At 41.0% G+C, this 23,953-nt stretch overlaps 1 protein-coding gene across 7 annotated transcripts in view; it reads right to left on the reverse strand.

The window, feature by feature from the left end:
- The window catches only part of LOC110835253 (uncharacterized), an 85,905-nt gene that overhangs the window by 31,595 nt on the left and 30,357 nt on the right, over window positions 1-23,953 (reverse strand). For 6 of the 7 annotated variants that reach the window (XM_022075315.2, XM_022075333.2, XM_022075286.2 and 3 more), the window contains 2 exons: window positions 12,250-12,310; window positions 333-535 (listed from right to left, as the gene is read on the reverse strand). In XM_022075315.2, the coding sequence (XP_021931007.2) occupies window positions 333-535; window positions 12,250-12,310 (264 nt within the window). Of the gene's footprint in view, window positions 1-332; window positions 536-1,198; window positions 1,381-12,249; window positions 12,311-23,953 lie in introns of those variants that run through there. The other variant, XM_022075340.2, reaches the window with a different exon arrangement.

Below are 23,953 nucleotides of genomic sequence, written 5' to 3' on the forward strand. Positions count from 1 at the left end.
ATCATAAACATAATTTTCATTTACTGGGAACATCACTACCACCACGATCTACAATACTGCTGCAGTTCCAAACAATGCAATCAAATCTGTCGTCAGTATTGCGTACAAACACCACCACCAACATCAAAGCAGCCAACTGAAAGAAAGGAAATGAGACTGGTGAACAACACAGGGATTTGGGGGGAAAAGAGTGCGAGGATGGGAGGCAGACACAACTGGTTCTGGATCAGGATTACTTTTTAAACTTTCGGTTTTGCTGTCAAGAAAGCTGGTTATGTGTTCCCTACATCAATGCAATAAGAGTAATGTAACAGTTTGAGCTATGCCTGAACCTGGACTTGGCCATGGTGAATGTCATCCAGAAGGGCTGGTTCCTGTGTTAGTGAACGTGTGGTTAACCTCTTTCGACGCCGTTTATGCATGGTTAAAAATCTGCCAGTGTGTAGTGGCCGCTGACATCTTGTATCCAGTGTCTCCAATAACAGCCAGTCAGAATCGGAGAGATGCCGTGATCTGCTAGAGGAAACAATAGGTCCTGTAACAGACAAAACACACATAGCAATTAGTAATAAGGACATAACATCAGTCAAAAATGGGTCTGCTATGTGCAGAAACGCAAAAACACATAAGCATGAAAACATCCACTACCTAATAACCTAACTTATGCCATGAATTTATTTATACATTTGTGGTTTATTTAACAACATTCTCAATAGCTCTGACTATACAATGTCAGATGATAGGGTAATTACTGAATTTAAAAGATCTGTAAGGAAGTGGTTGAGTCTCAATTCAAGATATCATCTTGTCATTTGCCTGGCGAGAATAAGAACGCCACAAAAAAACCTCAGCAAGAAAGCTGGTCTACGAGCTAACATTCGAACCCAGGACTCCACGAATATGAAGTATGAGTTAAATTTGTCTGTAGAGCCTGAAAACAATAACAAAACGCCTGTTAGGATACCAGGTCTTCGGAAAGGGAATTAAGCCCAGTACCTCCCAAACACAAAACAGAAATGACAGTCAGTCAATTGACACGAACAATAACAGGTTGTGAGGATGGGAATTGGATGAAACTGGCTTAGGATCGTGTGGCCTTGGTATTAGCAATGTTCAACATAATAACAGACAGCTCGTGGGATTTGAGGTTCTCACGGGCTAGAACACACAACACTGCTGTGAATATACAAGTGCTTACGCAGATCACGTCATGATGTAAACTCCAGTCCGTTAATTGTCTTCAAACTGTTAAAATGCATTATTCGCAAGTGCGACGAGTGTTCATGTCGAACACTACCTGGCATCTCGTTCTTATTTATTCACCAAAATGAGTGTAGGAGTACATTTCCCGATTCTCCTGTGCCAAACAACTCGACAATATCTCGTCCGGTGAACCGCTTCCGTGACAAAGGAAGCGCGCAGGACAGAAACCGTTCCAGTCGACCTTCGGTGTTAAGCGACGATAGTTCGGACGATATCCGTCAAACTCTGTTACGCTCTCCACGAAAGTCAAAGTGGATTATTCTACGAAAGTGTGCATAAGGCTACAAAGACGTGCAAATACCCTGTTTCGCTAATATTCACTTTAATATTATCCCCTACCTACACGTAGGAATCCCAAGAGGAATTTTCAGTTAAAATTACATGTCTCTCGGTCTCTCAGTCGTGCTGTATTTCCCGCCAATCCAGCCCTCTTCGATTTAATCACCATAACAATATTAGATAAAGAGTTCAAACTGTGAAGATCGCTATGTGATTTTCCCCATCTTCTTTCTCCGAACGAAATAACAACAGAAGTGTTTACAAGTGAATGGGGCATGGCTAAGAATAGCTCTGAACTCCCTGAATTTTGGTTGCGACAGTGACAAAACGGACCCACCACTGCAAAACAACTCGGGCTTAAATTATCAGGCCTGGGAGAATCAGCGCAAAGGTCACTTTCGTAATGCAGTCAGCAAAATAGTGGCTGAAAATGTGATTTAAAAAAAACTCTGTGTGTTCGAGAGAAATTTCAATGGACGAAAAAAATAATAGGAAATAAATCAATAAAAATAAGGAAAGAACAAAGATAATGGAAGGAAAAAATATGAATAAAGAAAGATTGAGACAAAGATGTGACTGAAGGAAAGACAGAAACGAAATCTGTTGGTTCAGTAGACGCAGACGGCGAATGAGTGATGAGTGTCATTTTGTAAAACAGCCTTACACACAGATGGAAAGGGGGTGGGGGTGGGGGGAGGTGTGCGGGCGACGTTGTGTATAAAGGAACGAGTCGAAATAAATCAGAGAGGCCAATCAGCAATCTGACAGGAACACACGCTATTCGGGAGCACAAGAAAAAAAAACAGTTTCCGTATTCTTACAAAATAACACATGTTTGAGTCGCATATAATCTTTTGGTGAGCAATTCACTGCAAATGCGAAAAGGGCGCATCGCGTTTATGCAAGATCTCTCCCTCCTGTCTTTCAGTGACGACAATTTCATGTTCTGTGAGACGAAATCACACCAGAATCTCATAGCACACACTTTGCTATGGGCCTGAATAAAAACGACTTATTTAATGGATTCCGAATCATCAGTTTGCTCCTTTCCAAGCTTTGGTTAGCTGGCAAAAATGGTGATCGAAATTAAAAAGCTTGGACATAGCTTTCGAAATTGCCGTCTTCTGGGTGTAGTGTAGCCTGATATAAATTTTACCAACAATTAACACGTGCTTGCTGCTATGATCACAGCAACTTCTACCACGGAGCAACAAATCATATTGGCCGGCGAGAAGCCCTGCAGGCTGTGAGGATCGCAACAATGGCTGACGACACCATCCAAACGGGTGCCAAATTATCCTATCCGTTAGTTTCGCAAGTACACTGCAAAAGACTGAAGAATGAGTGTCGTCCTGTGTTATTTTAAGTTGCGCCACTTTTGTAATGCGAAGAGATTTCAGGCCAGATTGTATTTTACATCCCACTTCCCTAGTTTTATGCAGAGAGACTGGCCTGGGCATAATCATTTCTGAAATAAATCAGTGTCGAAAGCAATGTTGTACGCAAAACAGAAAATAAAAGAGAAGTGTTACACACACAAACACACTAGAAACCGGGGTACACCTTCTATGAAGAGCATACAACAAACGTCAACCCTTTTGCTTCGTATTATTGGAGGGGGGGGGGGTCCCCCCCGATATCAAATCCCTGTCCGGAGACCAACTAGCTATCCCGATTGAAGTTTTCCGCGGTTTTCCTTCGAGTCCTCCAGGTAATTGCGGAGACAACGATTACTTCCTTTCATATCCCTACCAATTCATTGTTCAGCAAACATCCTATCAGCCGACTCCACGTAGTCTCAGCTACTAAAGGCATCGATAAATAAACAAACAGCAAAACATACGCATTTCCTTTTGTTTATATGTTTCAACGGTAACTGAACTTCACTGTTAAAAAGTCGTAGGTAATGTATACTTTCAGAAGACAGGTCGTTTTAAGTGTCAATATTACTTAACAAACACATTCAACGCAGGTGAGAAGTGTTTCTAAGACATTTTGTATTTAGCACTAAATGGGTAAATAGATGTTCGATAAATTCTCACTGCAGCTCACTGTTCTGTTGTTACAGAATTCCGTTTCAATAAGCCTGGGAAAAAAAACAGGAAGACGAATTATTTAGACATAAACGCCGCCACGTCGTTCATTCCTTACCAAAGCAAATCTTTCAACGTCAATTTGTGGCGTAGGTTACTTGTCTTGCCACCTTACGTAATATTCAAAGCAAAACGTCCGCCTTCATTGTTCTCATTCTACAACATCGCTTCACTCTATCGACCACACACCTGAACTCTTCTGGGAGTTTCATGAACTGAAGCATGCCACAGTTTGCGTGTGTGTGTCCAGCTGTCAGCGGGGACAACTCAAGTCAGTATTCAGACTAGGTTACGGACTCGATCACCAGGGACACCGCGTCCAGACTGCGGCCCACCCAGACCCCAGTGATTCTTTCCCCGGGGATAAATTAACCTCGGCGTGAAGCTAACTCCGACGTCAAAATACGTGGAGCCGCTGTCACACCGACATTTATGAAGCAATCGTAAACAAAAAATGTACCCCTGCTGCTGGTCTCCGGGCCGAGATTTTAACCCGGGACCTCCCGAATACGAAGCAGGAGTGTGTATGTGAAACAAATGCGAAGCACGCAAGCGCATACACACAAATAAACTGAATTTTCTTCCTTCCTGCCTTTCATTTTCGTCTCCATTTTATTAACTTTTCTCTTTGATTTTCGAATAATTGATTTCTTTGTTTTTATGTTCGTTTTAATTTGTTTAACCTTAACCCTTATTTGATTTTCTTACTACGTGTTTTCTATTTCTATTAAACTGCATTATTCATTAAAATGGTCGCATTTGAAATTTGTTACTTTATTCAACACACGACTTTAAAACGGATGATACCGCAGGCCTAGCAATGCCCAGCTGAAGATGCACGAACGAACAAAACACTGCAGGAGCACTTCCTGTGATAAATACCAATCTAAATTATCGGATTTCCTGTTCTCGCTGCTACGTCTGCTGTGACGTCGAGGGGTTCCGACAAATCGTCGGTCAACATCTACCAACTACACCGCGCAACATCCCAGACAAACATCTTCACGAATCTAAAGATGACAGGATTCTAAAATATAAATAGGATTTCAATTACTCAGACCACACAGTCACAGGTCAGTGTGGCCAATGATCGTACCTAAAGACACATTACACCCACAATAAAGGATCAAATGCCAAACGGACAATTTGGCAACAAGAGACTGACGTTTCGGCACTGCTGGAAGACAGTAAAAAGTGATATTTCAACAGGAATTAGAGCATTCATCTTAGAGTCCGGGGGGATTAGACATTTGTTTTGACATCACACGTACTACCAACAAGTATACGTCTGTAACTTGTAAACCATACGAATTTCAGATGACATATTACAAAGACGTGCAGTGACTTCGAAAATTTCCACAACAGAAGAGACCGATGATCAAATCGAGTAGTAAAAAACAACATACAATAGTAAACAAAATGCATTTCAGAAATATGTACCTCAGGGGCAAGGTTTGTCTCATGTACATAGAAGTAAATACCCTGTAAAACGGTATATAGGTGGAACAACAACAACAAACTGCTGAATTGATTAAACAGGCCTTGCGATACAACGGTCTGACACTTCATCCAAGATTTGCCGCATCTTAATAAGAATTTACGAAACCTTCACGCAGACGAGGTCAGGGTTCAAAGAAAACTCTACTGCACAGACGGAAGATAATAAGCAGAAGGTAAGGAAGTGGAGAAAGTAGGAACAGAAGGCAGGATATGGAAGCGGAGGGCATTGATGACTCAATGGTGCTAGGTTAAAAGAGTACACAGAACAAGAAACTAGGAGGAGGAGGAGGAGGAGGAGGAGGAGGAAGAGGAGGAGGAAGAGGAAGAGGAGGAGGAGGAGGAGGAGAAGGAGGAGGAGAAGGAAGAGAGGAGGAGGAGAAGGAAGAGAGGAGGAGGAGAAGGAAGAGAGGAGGAGGAGAAGGAGGAGGAGAAGCACATCACATTCTGGTCACCCACTCCTTGAACAACCTTGGCGATCCAAGAGTTCATATACAGCCATTTGTATGTGGTGACGAATTGGGGGTAAAGTGGCTCAAAAAGCACTTCTTATCAGCAGCACATGTTCATGAATTCTTTACAACGGTGACATGCTCGGTCGAGAAAATACTAGTTACTTCAGTTACGTGAACAACCTACATCAGTGGTCCCCAACATTTTTGTGCCCACGGGCACATTTGAGAGTTTATGAGATCGTGGGCACCAACCAATTAACAAAGCCAAACGATGCAATCAAAAATACGTATTTTATAAATAAAATTATTATTATTACTCAAGTGGGAAGTTAGTGTGATGTTTGGCGCTGCATTTCATCGGCCAGTTTTTCAAATTTGTGAGTGTAGTATGATGTTGCTGCTCGCAAACAATCGTCAAGATGGGCATCAGTAAGTAGAGATCTGCGCTTTGATTTTATAATGTTCATGGTTGAACGGCCTTCATTATTCTGTATAACCTCTTTCCGTATCAACGCGGGCACCCAAAGAAGCCTCCGCGGGCACCGCGTTGGGGACCACTGACCTACATCATACATACAATTGAAGAAAGGATAGGAAAATATGAGGGAAACAATAAAGGAAATAAATAAAATGTGAGACAAGCGTTTGTTGGCAGCAGAACTGGTATTTTCTGTATCTGCCGTCTCTTTCATCGAGGTTTCCATAAAGATAAGCCGAAGTCTGAGCATCCGCTGATATAAAACATTTGTGGTCTGAACCAACCGACTGTGACACGGACTTTACGACGCAACGCATAGCCAGAAAAACGGCAACTGCTTGCGCTAACACAGGTGTCCCAAAAAGATGTATACACAATGGTGACGTATGTAATGCTTGTGTGTATACAGCTTTTTGGGACACCTGTAGTTTGGTTTGCGCATAATTTGGTCGTCATAAATTCGTTTCTTCACCACGTCAGAGGTTTGATGCTCGAAAATAAGCAGAACTGAGGACACGGTACGCAAGTCACGGCGCTGACCCCACGAACAGAGAAACAACTGAAGTAACAGGACCGGAGTCAAACTCTGTTCTGGCGGAACACAAACGCAAAACTGAGCCTCAAATCAAGAGTTTTGGTTTTTATGTAAGATTTGAGGTTTTCACAGCGATGAGTATGAAGATTTCTGTCTTCTGGGTTGTTGCGCCGTGTAGTCTTGTCGATGTTAACCAACGTTTCAGAGGTCCTTGCTGCCTCCATCATCAGGGCGATTCTTAGTATGAAGATTTCTGTCTTCTGGGTTGTTACGCTGTGTAGTCTGGTCGATGTTAACCAACGTTTCGGAGGTCATACTGCCTCCGTCATCAGGGCGATGATCGCAACAACCCAGAAGACAGAAATCTTCAGTTTTGGTTTTTACTTCCTCTTTTATTCATTTGTCTCATTGTCCTCTTTGCCATCTTCTATCCTTTACTTATTCCCTTCTCCTTATTTTTCATTATTTCGTTATTGTATAATTCATTAAAAGAGCTAGAAGCCCCAATGAAGTCCGTGTAAGTTTGAAGAACTTATCATCTGTATGTTCTGTATCGGTCATGTAAAACGTTAATGGTGAATTTCTTGTGCATTTTCTGCCCGAAAATTCTGTAAGCTTGCTCTTTTTAAGAGATGAATAGAATGTTATAAAGGAATGGCCCTTCAACACAGGCTTACTTTAAAGTTAGCGGAAGTTACGTGTGTGTTGAGAGAGAGACGGACAGACACAGCGAGTTCGGGTTGAGTCAGAAAATGTAGTCTTATTGTTAGTGATGACTACGCTGATAACAACCTTCCTAAAGTAATTAATCAATTACTGTGTGGTCAGCTTGATGCGGAGTTAAGAGTGTGAGAAGAATGCAACACCATAAAATCCTAAGTGTCTGTTATAAACAGCTGCAATTATTACCGTTGTGCACTGTGCATTATTATCTACAATCACTGTAGTTCACGAGATGGTGTAAGATGTTTTATTCATCTGTTGCTTGTAACAGAATTATGTTACTATTACCTGGTATATATCATGACTACTATTACTATTATTATAGTTTTGTAAGAAATTAAACCTTGCAGATTTCACAGGCTATAACCTCAAACTTTTGCAGGGCGGCCATATTGCTGTTTTACTTTTCACAAAACAATTATCTGAACACAAGTTTCATATTTACCAACTGTCTCTTATCGTGCATCATTTCAGAACCCTAAAATAAGGTTCGATCGTCTACCGCGTTGCTATTACCGATTGTAGATAATTAAATGATATACATCTCAAATTTCATCCAACGACATAACGCCCAGACCAAATTTCCTCAAAATAAATCCAGCGGTTTTCGAGTTGAAACATGCGGACACAGACGGACAGACAAGGCCAGACCCATAACCGACGCGTTGATTTGATGTACATCGTGCAAATAACGCATAACAAATGAACGATGAGAATTTTTAGAAAGTGGCCCAAAACAATGTGCGTCTTCAGCCCCTGGTTAGACAACACACCAGACGGATACGAAGTGCGATCGAAAGGTTTCAAGACTGCGCGTATAAAAACCCGTACACTTATCTCAGGTATTAAATTCATCCATCACCCTCGAAGTAGTTCCCCTGGGAGTGAACACAACGATCCCAGCGCCGCTGCCAAGCCTGCAAGCATCCCTGGAAATCTTTCTTTGTCAGCCTGTCAAGCACCATCTGCGATTCTGCCTGAATCTCTTCTATCGTCTCAAATCTCCTTCCCTTTAGCTGAATTTTCATCTTTGGGAAGAGGAAGAAGTCACACGGCGAATAAGGAGGGTGCGGGATGACGGCCATGGTGTTTGAGGCCAAAAACTGCCGAACTTTGAGGGCGGTGTGCGCTGGCGCGTTGTCATGATGCGTCGCATGTGGAGTTCTTCCTTTAGAATCAGCTGACAGGTCCCATAGCCTATCCCAACAATGTCGCACAAGTCGTTGATGGTACGACGTCGATCTTCGTGAATGGCCTGCCGAATCTTCGTAACATTTTCGGGCGTTGTGCTCGAAGATGGTCGTCCAGAACGCTCGTCATCATCGACAGAGGTTCGGCCATTTTTAAAACGTGAATGCCACCCAAAAGTTTGTGCACGACCCATTGCGGACTCCCCAAATGCTTGCTTTAGCATTTCATAGGTTTCCGTAGCCGTTTTGGCGAGTCTTTGGCAAAATTTGATGCACACGCCATTCCGAAATCGCAGGAGGGTCGGTTTAATGCACTACCAAAACGCCCGTAACTAAGAAACAAATGCTAATTCGATGATGCCGGCTGGCACACTGATTCACTATGAATGTAGGCCGCACCCCCTAGCGGCAGAAGCTCGTACTACACCCGGTTCGCCCTCTATTGACACAGTCTTGAAACTTTCCGATCGCACCTCGTATGCAGAACAAGTTGCCGGCACATCACGGTACACTTCTTGGTTGGTTTCAAGATACACGAATACGCGGATCCTAGCACAAAATGCTCCCACTTCATAACGCTACAGGACATGAACACCGAGAATGAAACAATGCAGTTTTCCGCCCATTGTTACTTTATGAAGATTCGCGCCAACACGTGTTTGATAACAAGCTATATATCCCTTTGAAACAGATCTGACATGTGTAAAACGCTTAAGATATTTGTCGAGAAACATCACGGGGGGGGGGGGGGGATGGATGGATGCTAATTACATAAACACGCCGTGAAGTTGTAAACTGAACTGACCTGCCTCAGTGTAATATAATATGGCCGCATCATATGCTGGCTGTGAAGGACATCGCATTTCTTGAACTCTTGAAAACTATCGATTATTAAAGGGAGACGGATGTCATCAAAGTTGGTTTCTTATTTGTTTAACGGGCTGCCTACTCACATACTTCGCTGGTTCCTCAAGTTCAGGAAACGAAAATCTGCATGTGCCCCTCGCAACTTTTTTCTGCGGCCCCTTACATCATTTAGTAAGATTTTCTGCCACTCAGGGGAACATTTAATTAAATATACACATCATTTAAGAGCAGGGGCAAACAACTTCAAAATGAAACATTTTAATAAAACAGAGAAAACTGTACATATGTAGGCCTATAACGTTAAAATCACATTATGGAGTAACGGTATTTTGTCCCGTTATTAAAACGACGCGAGATGTAATAAAACATGAAAATTACTAGTATTATTAAGTCTATTTAATTAACAATGACGAAAAGCCAAAACTGTCTGAAATGTATTAATGAATGCCTTTACAATAAACTTAGCGGTGTGGGAAAATACATATATTATCCGACTGCAGTACCACCTATTACACTCTTTAAGTTAAAGAAACAGTTTCGCTTGCTGTCAACGATATTTTTTCTTTTTCCTTCAGCCCTCATTCGGTAGTCAGTTCAGTGATTGGCCAGTAACGTAAGAGAAACTACCATCTGTTAGTTACTTAGTTACTTCTGTAAGACAGTCAGAGAACCAGGTGATATGTCCAGGCCCGTTTTTAATAAATGTTCGAAAGTGTTAAGATTTCTGTCTTCTGGGTTGTTGCGCTGTGTAGCATGGTAGATGCATCACCCTGATGTCGGGGGCAGTATGACCTCTGAAACGTTGGTTAACATCGACCAGACTACACAGCGCAACAACGCAGAAGACAGAAATCTTCATACTCATCGCCCTGATGACGGAGGCAGTATGACCTCTGAAACGTTGGTTAACATCGGCCAGACTACACAACCCAACAACCCAGAAGACAGAAATCTTCATACTCACTGCTGTGAAAACCTCATATCTTACATTCGAAAGTGTTCTTCGATATCAGTGAAGGTTAAGAAAAACTAGAATTCAACGGCGTTTCCATGTCGAGTGTTTTCAGTGAGCGAAAACAGAATTCAAGAAAGTTTTAAAGCTACGTTTTACAGCTTCTTGAATGCGTCAGATCATACCACCACAAGTTAGACAGACCACTTGGCATTTTTACAAGAAGTGAGAAAATTACAGATAGGTGCAATGCGTCTGCCGCACATTCGCCACTCTTTTTCACGTTCATTCTATAAGCATTTGGATTATCAGCTGACTACCGCCAGCAGAAATCAAAGACTCTGTTACCGACACATTACATAAAATGTTAATAATATAACCTCATGTGCTTTAACCATACCCAGTCTAACATAATTTACTAACAAGCGAAGCCTTTATTAAAACTTAGGTAAAGTAATCCAGTACAAAGCTAGATAACTCATGCTTAACACATGAAGACGAAAATATTCAAGAATATACGCATGCGCAGAAGGATTCGAATAACAACACGAGGCCTGTATCGACGCCGTCGCTTTTAAAGCGAAGATTTTTATCCATTGCGTTTCTGAGTAGAATGTAGAAGTCGAAAACACACACGAGTGAAATCGGCGTCGAAACTAGTTCGAATGACGTCCATGTGATATTTTACGAGGGCAGTGACGACAATAAACTGGAAACAGCGCGTAAAAATAAGATTCAATTCAATGACCCACAGCCCCGTCCAACACTTCTCGTATTTGTATGATTCACGCGAGCAGCTGGTAGTCGCACTTGAGATTTCGCCTCTCACAGCGCGTCAGCCAATGTTTAGCTAAGTGTTCAGAACAGAAATGGAAACTCGAGGAAAGGAGAAGCCACTAGCGGGTGATTGTTAGCTTTGGAGTATTTAAAGAATATCACAAACAGCAAACACTCGTCAACCGATGGGGTTACGTCCTAAAAAAACACGGTAGTTGCAAAGACCAAGGTCTCATGTGAAATTGGAGGTTCGGGAAGAACACGGCACAATCATCAAAACCCAAGTTACTCGTTCCTTCGCTACCCCTCACCCCCACAAAAGTAATACCAAATAAACCATCGAGGGCATCTTGCCAGACGGGCGCAACAACATATATGCACAATCGGAGATATTCGATCGAACATTTAATAGAGGGATGTCATGCCAGACACATTTTGTCGTACGAACACTAATTATGCACATTAAATAAACTAATAATTTCGTGTCCTGTAAATCAGTCATTTTGTTGATACCGGAATATAGTCTCCACAGACGTTCTTCGCTCGTTTGCATTCTGAATGCTCCAAAGCACACACGCAGACGATGAAAATATAATCCGGTACGCGTACATTTTCAACAACAGATTTATTCATATACTCTTACCTACTTATATTCATATCCATAAATAAAAGTGTAATCCAATTCATGTACTTTCCACTGCCACTAAAATGCATGAACATACGTTTTAAATTTTACTTTTCTTCTTATTCACTTGTTTATCAAAAACTGACCGTTAAGAAAACCGCATTATTTCAAATAGAGGGTTTTTACTTCATTTCTATACATATTACAAACCAATTAATAAAGTAAATTTTAAATAAAACGTACTCATAAAAGAAAACGTGTATGTTAGTTAAATAACTTTAATTTCTAACTTCTTAAATCATGATTTCAATGACTTCCTTTAGTAATGTAAATCCGTAACTATCTTAATGCTAAAGTTTTTGAAAACAGCAGAAAGAAAACAGCTTTTGCATCTGAATAATAACTACAAAATATAAATATTTTCAGTGCACCTAGAATTATACATGACACACAAAAGATACGTTTGCACTACTCGGTAGTAGAAAGTCTCGTTTATTCGGAGGATATATACTTACCAACCATCTGAATGAAGATAGCATGTTGGTCGGTTCTGTCCACAGAAATTGCCCCTCGCCTCTGAAACAGAACAACACTATTAGCTCGGAGCTCTAATATAATTTCCTTATCCTATAAGGTTTACAATGTCCACTTTTCTATGTGTACATTCGTCTTAGATCAGTGTTCAGCAACCGGCGTGCAGAAATTTGTTATAATTAATTAATTAATTGTATATTCCAGTCATAAAATAACAATATCTTGTCTTTCGTAATTAGAATTCGTAACACACGCACGATCGCTCGCGCACACACACACTGATTCATCATCGATAGTTTTCTTAGTCGATGTAGAACCTTACATTAGGAGGTATTCGAACCCACACGCTCGGATTATCACAGTACGTAGCATCCCTCCTGTAACTCAAAAAATAGAGACCACCTTGAGAAGCCAACAGTTAGTCAGGTAGTCAACAAATTCCTCAAGCTAGATGAATCCACCCAAACACTCCCACCGTATATCTTTAAAATCCTTTTTAACATTACCCTCTTATCTACGCGTGGTCTAGCGGTTAGAACGCTCGCCTTGTAATCCTGGGGTCTCGGGTTCGATTCCCGGCGGTGCCCGAATTTATAACTTGTGTTGGGCAAGGCCGTGGTCTAGGCAACACGGAGTTTTCCTCCGGGGGCTTCCCCGGTTTCTCCTTGGCATCCCAACAATTACTCCATTCACACACAGAAGAAGGCAATGGCAAACCACTTCTGGATCATCTGCCAAGAACGTATATGAACAGGTCCCAGTCCGAGAAAAGGATGGAAGGATCCTGTTCATATGGACCTGTCGTCAGACAGAACACTAAATAAATAATAAACTACGCGTAGGTGTTCGAAATGGTTTCTTCCCTTTTCCGACTAAAATTCTGCATGCAATTCACACCTACAACCCCCCCCCCCTTCCGGTGCGGCACACATTTCAGTGAATTAAATATAACAAGTTACAAAATGTATCCGTAACGTAATAATTCAGGCGCTATAGGTGTGTTATTGCTTCTAGACTTTTAATTAGAAAATGTTCAGATCAGCTGTGGCCCACCCAATTCCGTAACCAATGGGTTACAGGATTAAAACAGCCGAGGCGTGAAGCTCATTACTCACTCCCATCTCATAACTTGAGACTCATACTAATTTTGAGAGGAATTGGTTTTGTAGAGTCCTGTTTGCCCGTCCTGTCTGTTTTACGCTATTTATAACATGACAGGCTACGCCACACAGATTATTTTGGTTAATTAGCTCAAAACCCGTCAAGCACGGGGAGAACGTTTACCGAGCATAAAATGTGTGCTGAATTTTCCTCTAAAACTTCACTTCGAAACATTTTTCGGTCCGATAAATGTTTAGTGAGTTACGCTCGGCACGTGGGCAGAAACCCACGTAGATCTTCATGGGAACTGCGTCACTGTCTGATTTGAATAAAATTTGAAATAGACATACAAATTTAGCAAAACTCAATGATACCTAATTTCATGAAAATCCAGTCTGTGGTTATCAAATTAAAAATCATGCGAGCGAATGGGCATGGCAAAGCTAATAGGAGCATTTGTACAATATTTCATGGCGAGTAGATCTAGGGACTATTAGTAATTGTGCCGCTAACCAGATAGCATCAAAATGTTAGCCGGGTAGCTAGACTAGGACCAATGTGGAAGGGTAATAACCCTATAAATACAGATTTTGTTAGGGACACAGGATGTCAGAATGTGAACGGGTCCAATGGCGGATATCTGTACAAATGGTGATGCATTTTCCTACACAAACCACTTCGAAATCCAATACGTAGACAAAATAATGTTAATTTCAAATTAGATTAAACTGGCACGTTGTTCACGTAAAAAATTTACAACACCGAATGAGCCAGTAACCTACTTTACTTCATTGTGAAGTTTCTCTTCATTGACTCATCCTGCTTAAATCAGTATGCGAGGAGAGTTTTAGGCATGGAGAAAACGAAGACTCCAAGCGCTTTCACAAGTTGATAAACATATCTTCAATCGAGGTCACGCGGCTGTCCGCAGTCGGACCGACAAGGCAACTACAATCCCAGACAGACTCAGCTCCGTCCTCTGAGCGCTCAATATCGTGTTCAAAAAATTCCGCCATTGGTCCACACACTCTCACATCGTATTTCTATAACACATTTTAATATTAAGATTTTCACCCTTAACACGGAGGCGAAACGCTGGTAACCAGGGCATCATGGCCCAAAAGACCATTCTCCGGTTTGATATTATCCGCTTATACAGGGTGAGTCAGAAGTATGTTTACAAACTTCGTGTGCGTGTTCCAGGATCGAAAATAAAGAAATAATGTTCCTGTGAACATGGGGTCGCAAATGTTTCATTTTCGAAATAATAGCCAAAAATAAGTTTCAATGAATTGACTTCATATCAAAGTGAATCCAGCTTCCAGCAAAGATTTTCAATTAATGTTTGGGCAGGAATTGTTGGCGACATGCTTACTGGTCCACGCGTCTAAGAGGACCTTCATGTCGGTGATTCTTAGTAAGACACTTGCCACGTCTCCTTGAAGATGTACCACTGAATACAAGAAGACAAATGTGGTTTATGCACGACAGAGCCCCAGCACACTTCTCCCATCGCGTCAGATATCATCTCAATGAACAGTACCCTCAGCGATGGATTGGGCGTGGTGGCCCAGTATCATGGCCACCAAGGTCACCGGACCTGACTGCATTGGACTTTTATCTGTGGGGTCACTTGAAGTCCGTCGTTTATGAAAAACCCATAAACAATGAAGACGACCTATGGGAACGTGTGTAGAATGCATGCCAGATGATTCGAGGAAACCCTGGTGTGTTCGAACGAATTCGCCAGTCTTGTGTACGTCGTGCTCGTGCATGTGTGGAGAATGGAGGAACAACCTTTGAGCATCTGTTATAAAGAAACATCACAGTCTTTACACTTTGCAATAAAGGCATCTTTTCTTATTTTTGATCCAGGAACACGCACACAAAGTTTGTAAACATACTTCTGACTCACCTGTATAGTCTGATTGTCATAAGTGGTCTCTTCGTTCCATATTATCAGACTAAAATTCTGTATGCATTTCTCCTATTTGTCAGGTGTACTCCACGCTCTCATTGTCTTTATGTACGTGCCTATGGAATGTCAGTGATGAGCTGGAGTCCCAGCTTTTTGCTACGACACCTTTCTATGACGTCATTACTGTGGCCGTACAATTACCGATTTGCTGTGAGGTTTATGGAAGTCGAGAACCCCGCCCCACACTGACGTAGGTGATCACGTGACGCGGAAGCTGGCAAAGAGCCAGCAGCAAGGTGAATGGATGGTGCGCAATCACGTCATATTTAAAGCTCTGGTGTTGCTGCTTCGTCAGGTGTTGTACACCAAAAAACTCAGCGGGTTCCTGATACAGGGCAATAGCCAAGTGACCTCCACGATCAATAAACACAACAAATACAGAGCCCGGCATGATTGTGCGCCCAAACAAATCGGCTATTATTTATTACATTAGTGTGTCTAAGCCAGAATAATTAATTAAATCAGGTGGCAAAAGATTGCATATGAAGATCCATAAGCTTATTCAGTTAATTTGGGATAAGGAAGACATGCCACAAGAATGGAAGGAATCCATAATTATTCCTATTCATAAGAAGGGGGACAAGACTGAGTGTGGTAATTACCGAGGAATTTCTCTGCTATCAACGTCATACAAAATTCTATCGAACATTCTTCTGGCGAGATTAACTCCATATGTGAATGAAATTATGGTGTGCACTGGGTATTGGTCGGGAAGCCTGAAGGGAAGAGACCGCTGGGGAGACCTAGACGTAGATGGGAGGATAATCTCAGGCGGGATCTATGGGAGATGGGAGTTGAAGGAGACTGGATTTTGGTGGCCCAGAACAGGGTCTGGTGGAGGGCTTTGGTTAATTCGGTGATGAACCTTCGGGTTCTGTAAGCCATCTAGTTAGTGTCTGAGCTGAGTCTGTGGTAGGACAGCCAGAAGATCAGACGCAGCATTCCTATTGACACTACCCGAACAGAAAAATAACGGATTTCTTCTGAGCGAGAGTACCTCGAGAAATACACCGCATTCATCTTGACAGTACCTCGATAATTAGGTAAACATTGTGATCCTACAGACAATTTCAAGAATGTCATGCATTGTGTGTTTCAACACAGGCAAACTACACAACTAACAACAGAAATCTTGCTCACGTAAACAACAAAGAAAATTATTTATCCGGGTATTAGGACAGGCGAGAAGATACAAGAAGTTTATAGCATTAAGTTACTGCACGGACTCCGTAATTCTGCATTCTGACGGCTGCATCGTAAAATATTCCATGCATTTCAATTGTTTTCATTTCTTATGCATTCTAACGGCACTGTCATTAACTACGGAATATATTCCAGTGTTATGGTCAGTATGTTGTGAAATCTTCTGTACGTTCGTTGTTTACCGAATGTATTTCAATTGCTATGAATAGTTTTGTGCCCACTGCAACGGTATTTCATTAACTACTAGATGCATTTCATGTTATGCAGAAAATGTTGTGAACTCTGACGTCAGTTTCTCTGGCTGATGAATGCAATTTAGTTGTCGAGGGTATGCTCCGGAAGGTCGTTTGACGTTTATCGAATTTATTTAAACTTGTAGACAGATTGGCGTGCATGAATATATTAATGTATTTCAGTTGTTAACCCAAAGTTGTATTGTGCACTCTTACGAAATATTAATTTACTGCATGTGTTTTAAGTTATTTGTGGCAGTGGTGTACTTTGATGGGCATTTAAACTAACTCCGTGTTGCCTAGACCACGGCCTTGCCCAACACAAGTTATAAATTCGGGCACCGCCGGGAATCGAACCCGAGACCCCAGGATTACAAGGCCAGCGTTCTAACCGCTAGACCACCGTGGCGGTAATAATGTGTAACAGAAAAAAAATTACGATGCTCCTTATTATGTAATTTTATCGATTCTCCTGTTACTTTCTCATTCTTGGAACAAAACACCTCATAGCATTTTGTTCTGAAATACCCTCAATGCATTTAACTCTGTAACCACAAAATTTTAATCTTTACGTCTTCAGATTGCAGACGGGCACAAAATGTTCCTAAATGTGTGTTCTGCAATTTTAAATCCCTCGCTGGTCTTTTTGTTAATTTATTACAAGTACACCAAACTATTCAGACATTACAATTCATAGTCACCCACACCTATTCGAAGACACTAGTACTTCTGGGCATATCGGGACACTCACTCCTACATCTTTGGCCGATATGTACATCTAATAACATTTAAGAAAAACAACACCTTCGCCCAAAAATGGAAAAACAAACGTAATAAAACATCACCAAAAAACTACAGAAATCATAATTGAGTTTTAAGTTCTTAGATATATTTTACACCTGATGATGGTTTTATAAAAACCGAAACATGTTGTGTAAATGTTCCGAAATGTAAATCGATCAATCGATATGGAACATGAATGATATTTTATTATCTTAATTATAAGAAATTTTAAATATTGTGATCAGACGGATTAAAACAAATAATTGTTAGTGATACAAATAAAAATGATGATTTAGCACCGTACTGAGAGAATAATTATGCCCCCTTTTATTTCGATAAATATATACCATGACGAAAAATGCTTTAAAATGAAGAACATATGATAAAGAGACTTAAATTGAGTCACGTGCACAAAGTGCATGATAAATCATTAGAGAAATACAATGAAAAATATTTTCAAACTCTGTACAGTGTGATATTTTTAGTTGGATTGGTTTCACATTGTACTACGAGCTCTCTTCCACTTTTTATTAAGTTACATTCAAGCTTCACGTAAGCAGCGGCTATAGGGGGCGAATACGAACCAAAATTAAATCTGTCCCAAAACTTTGAGTGCAGACTACAAATATAAAATTTCATCAGATTTCATGCGATAATTTGCCAGATGAAACAAGCGGGCTTATGCGTAAATTCTTCCTATTTTTCTTGGAAGTTAACTCCTGTTTTAAGTTTAACATAATTAACAATTGCTTCCTGTTTTAAACTCTGAGGATAGCCTTGAGATGGGTTTAGGTTAATTGTAAAAATCTAGTCTTCTCTGTTCTTGACCTTAGACAATCTACACGACCTCAAGGGGAAATTACTGCTTTGAAGTAGGCAGCACAGAAGTGTCAAGGCAGTCAGTTAATTGTTAATGTGTGATTAATGTTACGGCAATAATAAATAACACACTGACAGAAGTTCCGGGACTAACGAATGAACACTGTTTTCATGTGAATGCCGAGACTAATGGAGATCATAAATTAATTATTGAATTTAATGATACATACTATACGTACATTCAGCTATAGTAATACCTGAAATTTCGCCGACATAACCTCAAAGTTTTGCATCGATCATTTTGTAACTAACTCTCCTGAAATAAAATATTAAGAAAAGGTTCTAAACCAACAGGACTAATACCAAAATAAGTTGTGTCTGTTTTATCCACCTCCCATTTTCCTCAGTTCCCTTTCGATATTGTACTCTGCAACTTTTCAGCCTTCTAAGTAGCTGTTTTAAAAGTGGTTATGGTACCAAAATTCTGTGTCTAACCCATCCGTTATTCAAATTGTGACAGTACACAGTATACAAATGTTCTTGAGGAAAGAAACTTTTGGGTTACATACTTTCAAAATACTTTTCACCATAGTTTGAGGATTATAACACAATTTGAAAGCAACATTCTCCAAAAATGCAACGCCTATCACAATGCAGTGAATTCTATATAAAAAAAATCTGCATTAAAGTTAAATCTCTTAGGTCACGTGACTAAAACGCTATAAGGAATGTTAACTTATCTATAAAACATGTACTGTTTTTGATATGGAAACGGAGTGGAAAAAGAAGAAATTGACGCAAATTCCTCCGCTTCTTTGCCTATACTTTCTCTTTGTGTAATTTTGTTCTACACTGCAATTCCTTCAATTTATCTGCGAAGGGATATTTCTGTCAGAATATAAAATAATCCAAGGAATAATATGGAGACTATTTTAACGGAATAGTGAGAAAAATAAATAAATAAGAAATAAAACTAAAATAATATTTAATGAAAAGAAAGGAAAATGACAATTTTGAACTTCAGAAACCGAGGCATCGCGCTGGAGTGAAGGTAAGCAACAGCGACGTCGCGGATAGATGGCACCACTTGTTGCTTGCTGTGGTAGAGGCCAAGCGAGAAGTGCTGGCACTTGCGCAAAGGACTGATTTTGGTCGTATGTGACGGACCCGCCCGAAGCACGCACTAGAGCAGTGGTTTCCAACCTGGGGTACGCGAAGACATCGTAGGGGGTACGTGAAATTTAAAAAAAAATATTATTTTATGATAAACACTGAATAATCAGTAATGTAATTTATTTAATTTGTTTTAGATGTAGATTATATACTACGTATAACTTGAATTATATACCAACAACTTTGGGGGTACAAAGTTGAAGAGAAATTATGTCTGGGGGTACGCGGACAAAAAAGGTTGAATACAACTGCACTAGAGGAGTGTCAGCTTCAGTTGGTTTGTAGCTCTAGCTGTGTTTAGTTCGGTGCGTTACCGCAGCTGAGGCTGTGCGACTCCCACTACTACTGAACTCCCCTCTCTCAGCTTACACATCGCGAATTTAGGTGCCACCACTACTCGCGCGACCTATACAGCGAAACCTTCAGCACAACCATCCAATCCTACGAGATTACTATAAACAGTTCACGGACGCGTGTATGATCGTTGCTACCACAGTTGCCACAGCTACTGGAGCGTCCTCAACTCACTGGAGCACACCAAGGTCTTGGACCGACAACTCGCCGTTCTAAATCCCGCTCGCGGCACAGATAACTACATTTAATTTGTGCCGTCCTGTGAAAGTAGAAGAAGCCTTCATTCAGATGATCTCATCTTCCATCCAAGGAATCCTATTGCTTGTCTAATTACGAGCTTCTACAATTGATTAGACCAAGATTCAAATCGGACAGATGACAAAATCACAATCTTAAATTCTTCTTGGTTGATTTTCACACCATAAAAAATAGGAGAAAAGAATTAAAACTTCTTGAACATTTCACCTAATATGGTTGCTCCAATATTTATAGGCAAATATCGGGATGAATAATAAAAAATCACTGGGTTTGCGGATTGGATTAATGTGGTTTACGATAGGGGCCGGCTGCGGGCTGCTGAGATGAACCTTCGGAGAACTGAAAATGAGGGAATTCTTTCTGTGTATTTACACATTTAAACCACATTCAAAATAATTACTTGTTCCACCCAGCCCAGCTACCAATGAGTCGGCATATTACAATGAAAATTCCATAATACAACCAAAAATTTATGAGCTGTTTCAGTCACGTTCGCAACGAAAACCTACATATATGAGCCTATTATTTTCACAGTATATGTCTGTCCATATGAGCCGGGATAGCTCAGTCAGTATAGTGACTAGCTACGGGCTGGAAGACAGGGGTTCGATCCCCGACGGGGGCAGAGGATTTTTCCTCTAGCCTCTGCGTCCAGACCGGCTCTGGGGCCCACCCAGCCTCCTCTACAATAGGTACCGGGGTCCTTTCCCGGGGGTAAAGCCGGCCGGGGCGTGATGCTGACCACTCACCCCCCATCCAGTGCCGAGGTCAAGGAAGAGAGGAGCTATACCTCCTCTCACCCCAAGCGCCTATATGGCGTATAGTGGGACAAACTTTACTTTATGTCTGTCCATATGTTGCACGTAACTTAAACTCGAGAACCGCTACACGGAATTTAATCGAATCTGGTAATGGGGAGTTGTACTAAAATATGTCAACACGTTCCAGTTTTGGTAAAAAGAAAACAGGGCAACAACAACGGACAAGGCCGTCCTAAGAGAGGAGTGTGCCTCGTGCATCGACATTACGATGTCTGAAATATTTCGTGCGCAGCGCGACCTTAAGCGCCGAAGAAGTAGAAATGTAATATAAAAATACAAAAATGAATCAGAAAAATAAGACCAAGTTAAATCTGCAAACTCAAGAACAACTGTCCGTGTCCAGTGAATCCTTCCGCGCCGAGTAAATGTTAAGGAACTGATCTAAACAAAGATTTGTAGATATGGTAAGTATTTATTTACCTGTTACGGATCTGGGACAACAACACATTGTGAAGCTAAGTTGTTTCATCACAGGCTTGTGATTGGTTCCTCATACGTATCTGTTATGCGCCCAATTTACAATTTAAAAAAAACAATTCCACACAACCGGTAATGGCAACAGTTACGCTCGTCCTCCCTAATGTTTAAATTTTCATTCGCCGCTGATACCGATACGCGCCAAGACAATGTTTTATAATTTTGGGTCAGTGTTGAGTTTCACTGTGACTTACCATGAATACTGAGAACAGATAATACGCGTGTTGTTTCAACAATCACCGAAAGACGTGTTAAAATAATTTTAGCGTTTTGCTGTTCAAACACTTTCACGATGTTTATAACATATAAACAATAATCTGAAAACAATCGAAAACCAAACATGATTAGTTCCGAAAACTGTACGCAAAATTAATTCACCTGCAAAAATTGGGAGCTTCACGTTTTTTCTTCCTAGTTTCCTAACATCACAGCTGTCGTACTGCCTGACGACGTGACTCCACGAACTGTCCAATATGATGGCAGTGCAGTGTTTGACGTCATGAGAACAATTAAAACAATATTTAGAATGAGAACATGACGGTAGTATTTTGTCCCTGATATCTTATGTCACATCTCTCTTTATGTTTAATATCGAGTGTGTAATAACCTTTAGCACTTTCATGGACTGCTCCAGACATTACGAATTTTAAGTAGAGACCTCATCCAACAGATTTTGAGGCAATTTACAACACATGTCCGCAGGCTCTTTGCAGCGATCGGGACAAGTGAGGAGTATATCAATTTTAATGGAATTCCCGAAAAGATACAAGAATACTCTCTTTTAAATATACACCTTGGCAACTTTGCAGGCTACAGGCTTTGTCGACAGATTCCTTTCTCGTAAAAATGTTAAGGACGGCCCTGGGCCCCGAACGCCTCTACAGCTGACTATGATGACGACACTTTACATGAAGACCTACATGCGTTTCTGCGCTCGGAAGTGGCCTTGGGGAATCCCCATCCTCACATTTCACCGTGGTAGAACTTACGCGATGACGTCATCACCAGTGAGCCAGTCACCTGATATCCAGCCCACGCCAAGTTCAATGACCCCACGCGACTCTGACGTCACTAGCGCCTTTCGGAAAGGTAAAAGGACGTGTTTTGACGGAGCAAATATCCTGCCAAAATCGAAATTTCGTACGGTACTTAAAAGGAACATCCAAAAACTGAAAATTGTTATGCTGTGCACACATTTCCGAACCTGTCTTTATATGCTACAGAATTAATGAATGAATGTCCATAACCTCTGCCATTACAGATTACCGTAACTAGAAAGGGTCAAACACAGCCCCAAAGATTCGCACAGCTGCCAGGAATCCAATTTCTAATAATAACTGCTTCTTAAAAGTTTATGGTCAATGCCCACAAAAACGTTTCTTTGCCATGTTAACAATGTTGTGGAAAGGAAAGCTTTCTGTCTCAAATTCATTCCACATTTTTCACAAATATGGCAAAACGAAAATGCCATGATTTCATACTGTCATCCCTCCCACCTCAGAAGTTCAAGTAAGCCCTAACGCCGGCATTTTTTATCACAGGGATAACAATTTATAAAGGCTGGATATCGCCCAATGCATGACGTTCATTTCAAGTTTTAATGAAATGAACTTACAAGTTTGACAGTTTCTTGGTGGGGGAGGATGACACCACACGCCAGGGATTCTCAAACCGTGGCCCATTTACATCAATGTTAATTTTATCACCTATTAAGACGACACAGGGTCCGCAGTGGCCGCGCGGTCTGAGGCGTCGGCCTTGAGCCGCTTGGTCGCTGGGACCGTGGGTTCGAATCCCACTCAAGCCATGGATGTTTGTCCGTCTTTTTCTGTGTTGTGCTGTCCTGTGTACAGGTAGAGGCCTTGCGACTGGCTGATCACTCGTCCAAGGAGTCCTACCCAATGTCTACAGATCAAACCAACGAAAAGTTGGGACCCGCAGTGCTCAGGCACTTGAAGAACGGGTCGTTCCGAGTATCCCAATATTAAGATGACATTATTAGCGTTTGGGCTAAATTACAAGTTAATTTTATGTAAACAAAAATCAATAAATTTGTTTAGAATTGCTGTTTACTATATGCACCTGTCTGCGATATTACGTTAGTAGCATTTCTTCAAAAAGGAATTAATAAAAAGACCCTTACAATTCGCCGGACTAAGGGCGAGTCGATACGAGAGGGTTAATGTGATCCCAGGTCTTAAAATGTAGAAAACCCTTCAAGTAAATGACGAAATAAATAAAGTAGGTTAACAATATCGGCAGCCACGTCTTATCAGGCAGTGACATGACAAAGACTTTCAAGATCTCTTCTATTATTAAACACATTCAACACTTCTATCTAAACGAATTCATTCGTGCGCAAGAACCCCCTTTGTTAAGTTCACATTAATTATTCGGTTTTTGTCCGTCTAATCACAATTCATATATAAAATTTACAATTAAGATAAATAAAATATCATTTTGTGTTCCTCATCGAACAATAGAT

This window comes from Zootermopsis nevadensis, unplaced genomic scaffold, assembly GCF_977971745.1.
Source record: "Zootermopsis nevadensis isolate Lab colony 2312 unplaced genomic scaffold, Znev_1.0 Znev_ptg000017l, whole genome shotgun sequence".
In the NCBI taxonomy this organism is placed as follows: Eukaryota; Metazoa; Arthropoda; class Insecta; order Blattodea; family Termopsidae; genus Zootermopsis; species Zootermopsis nevadensis.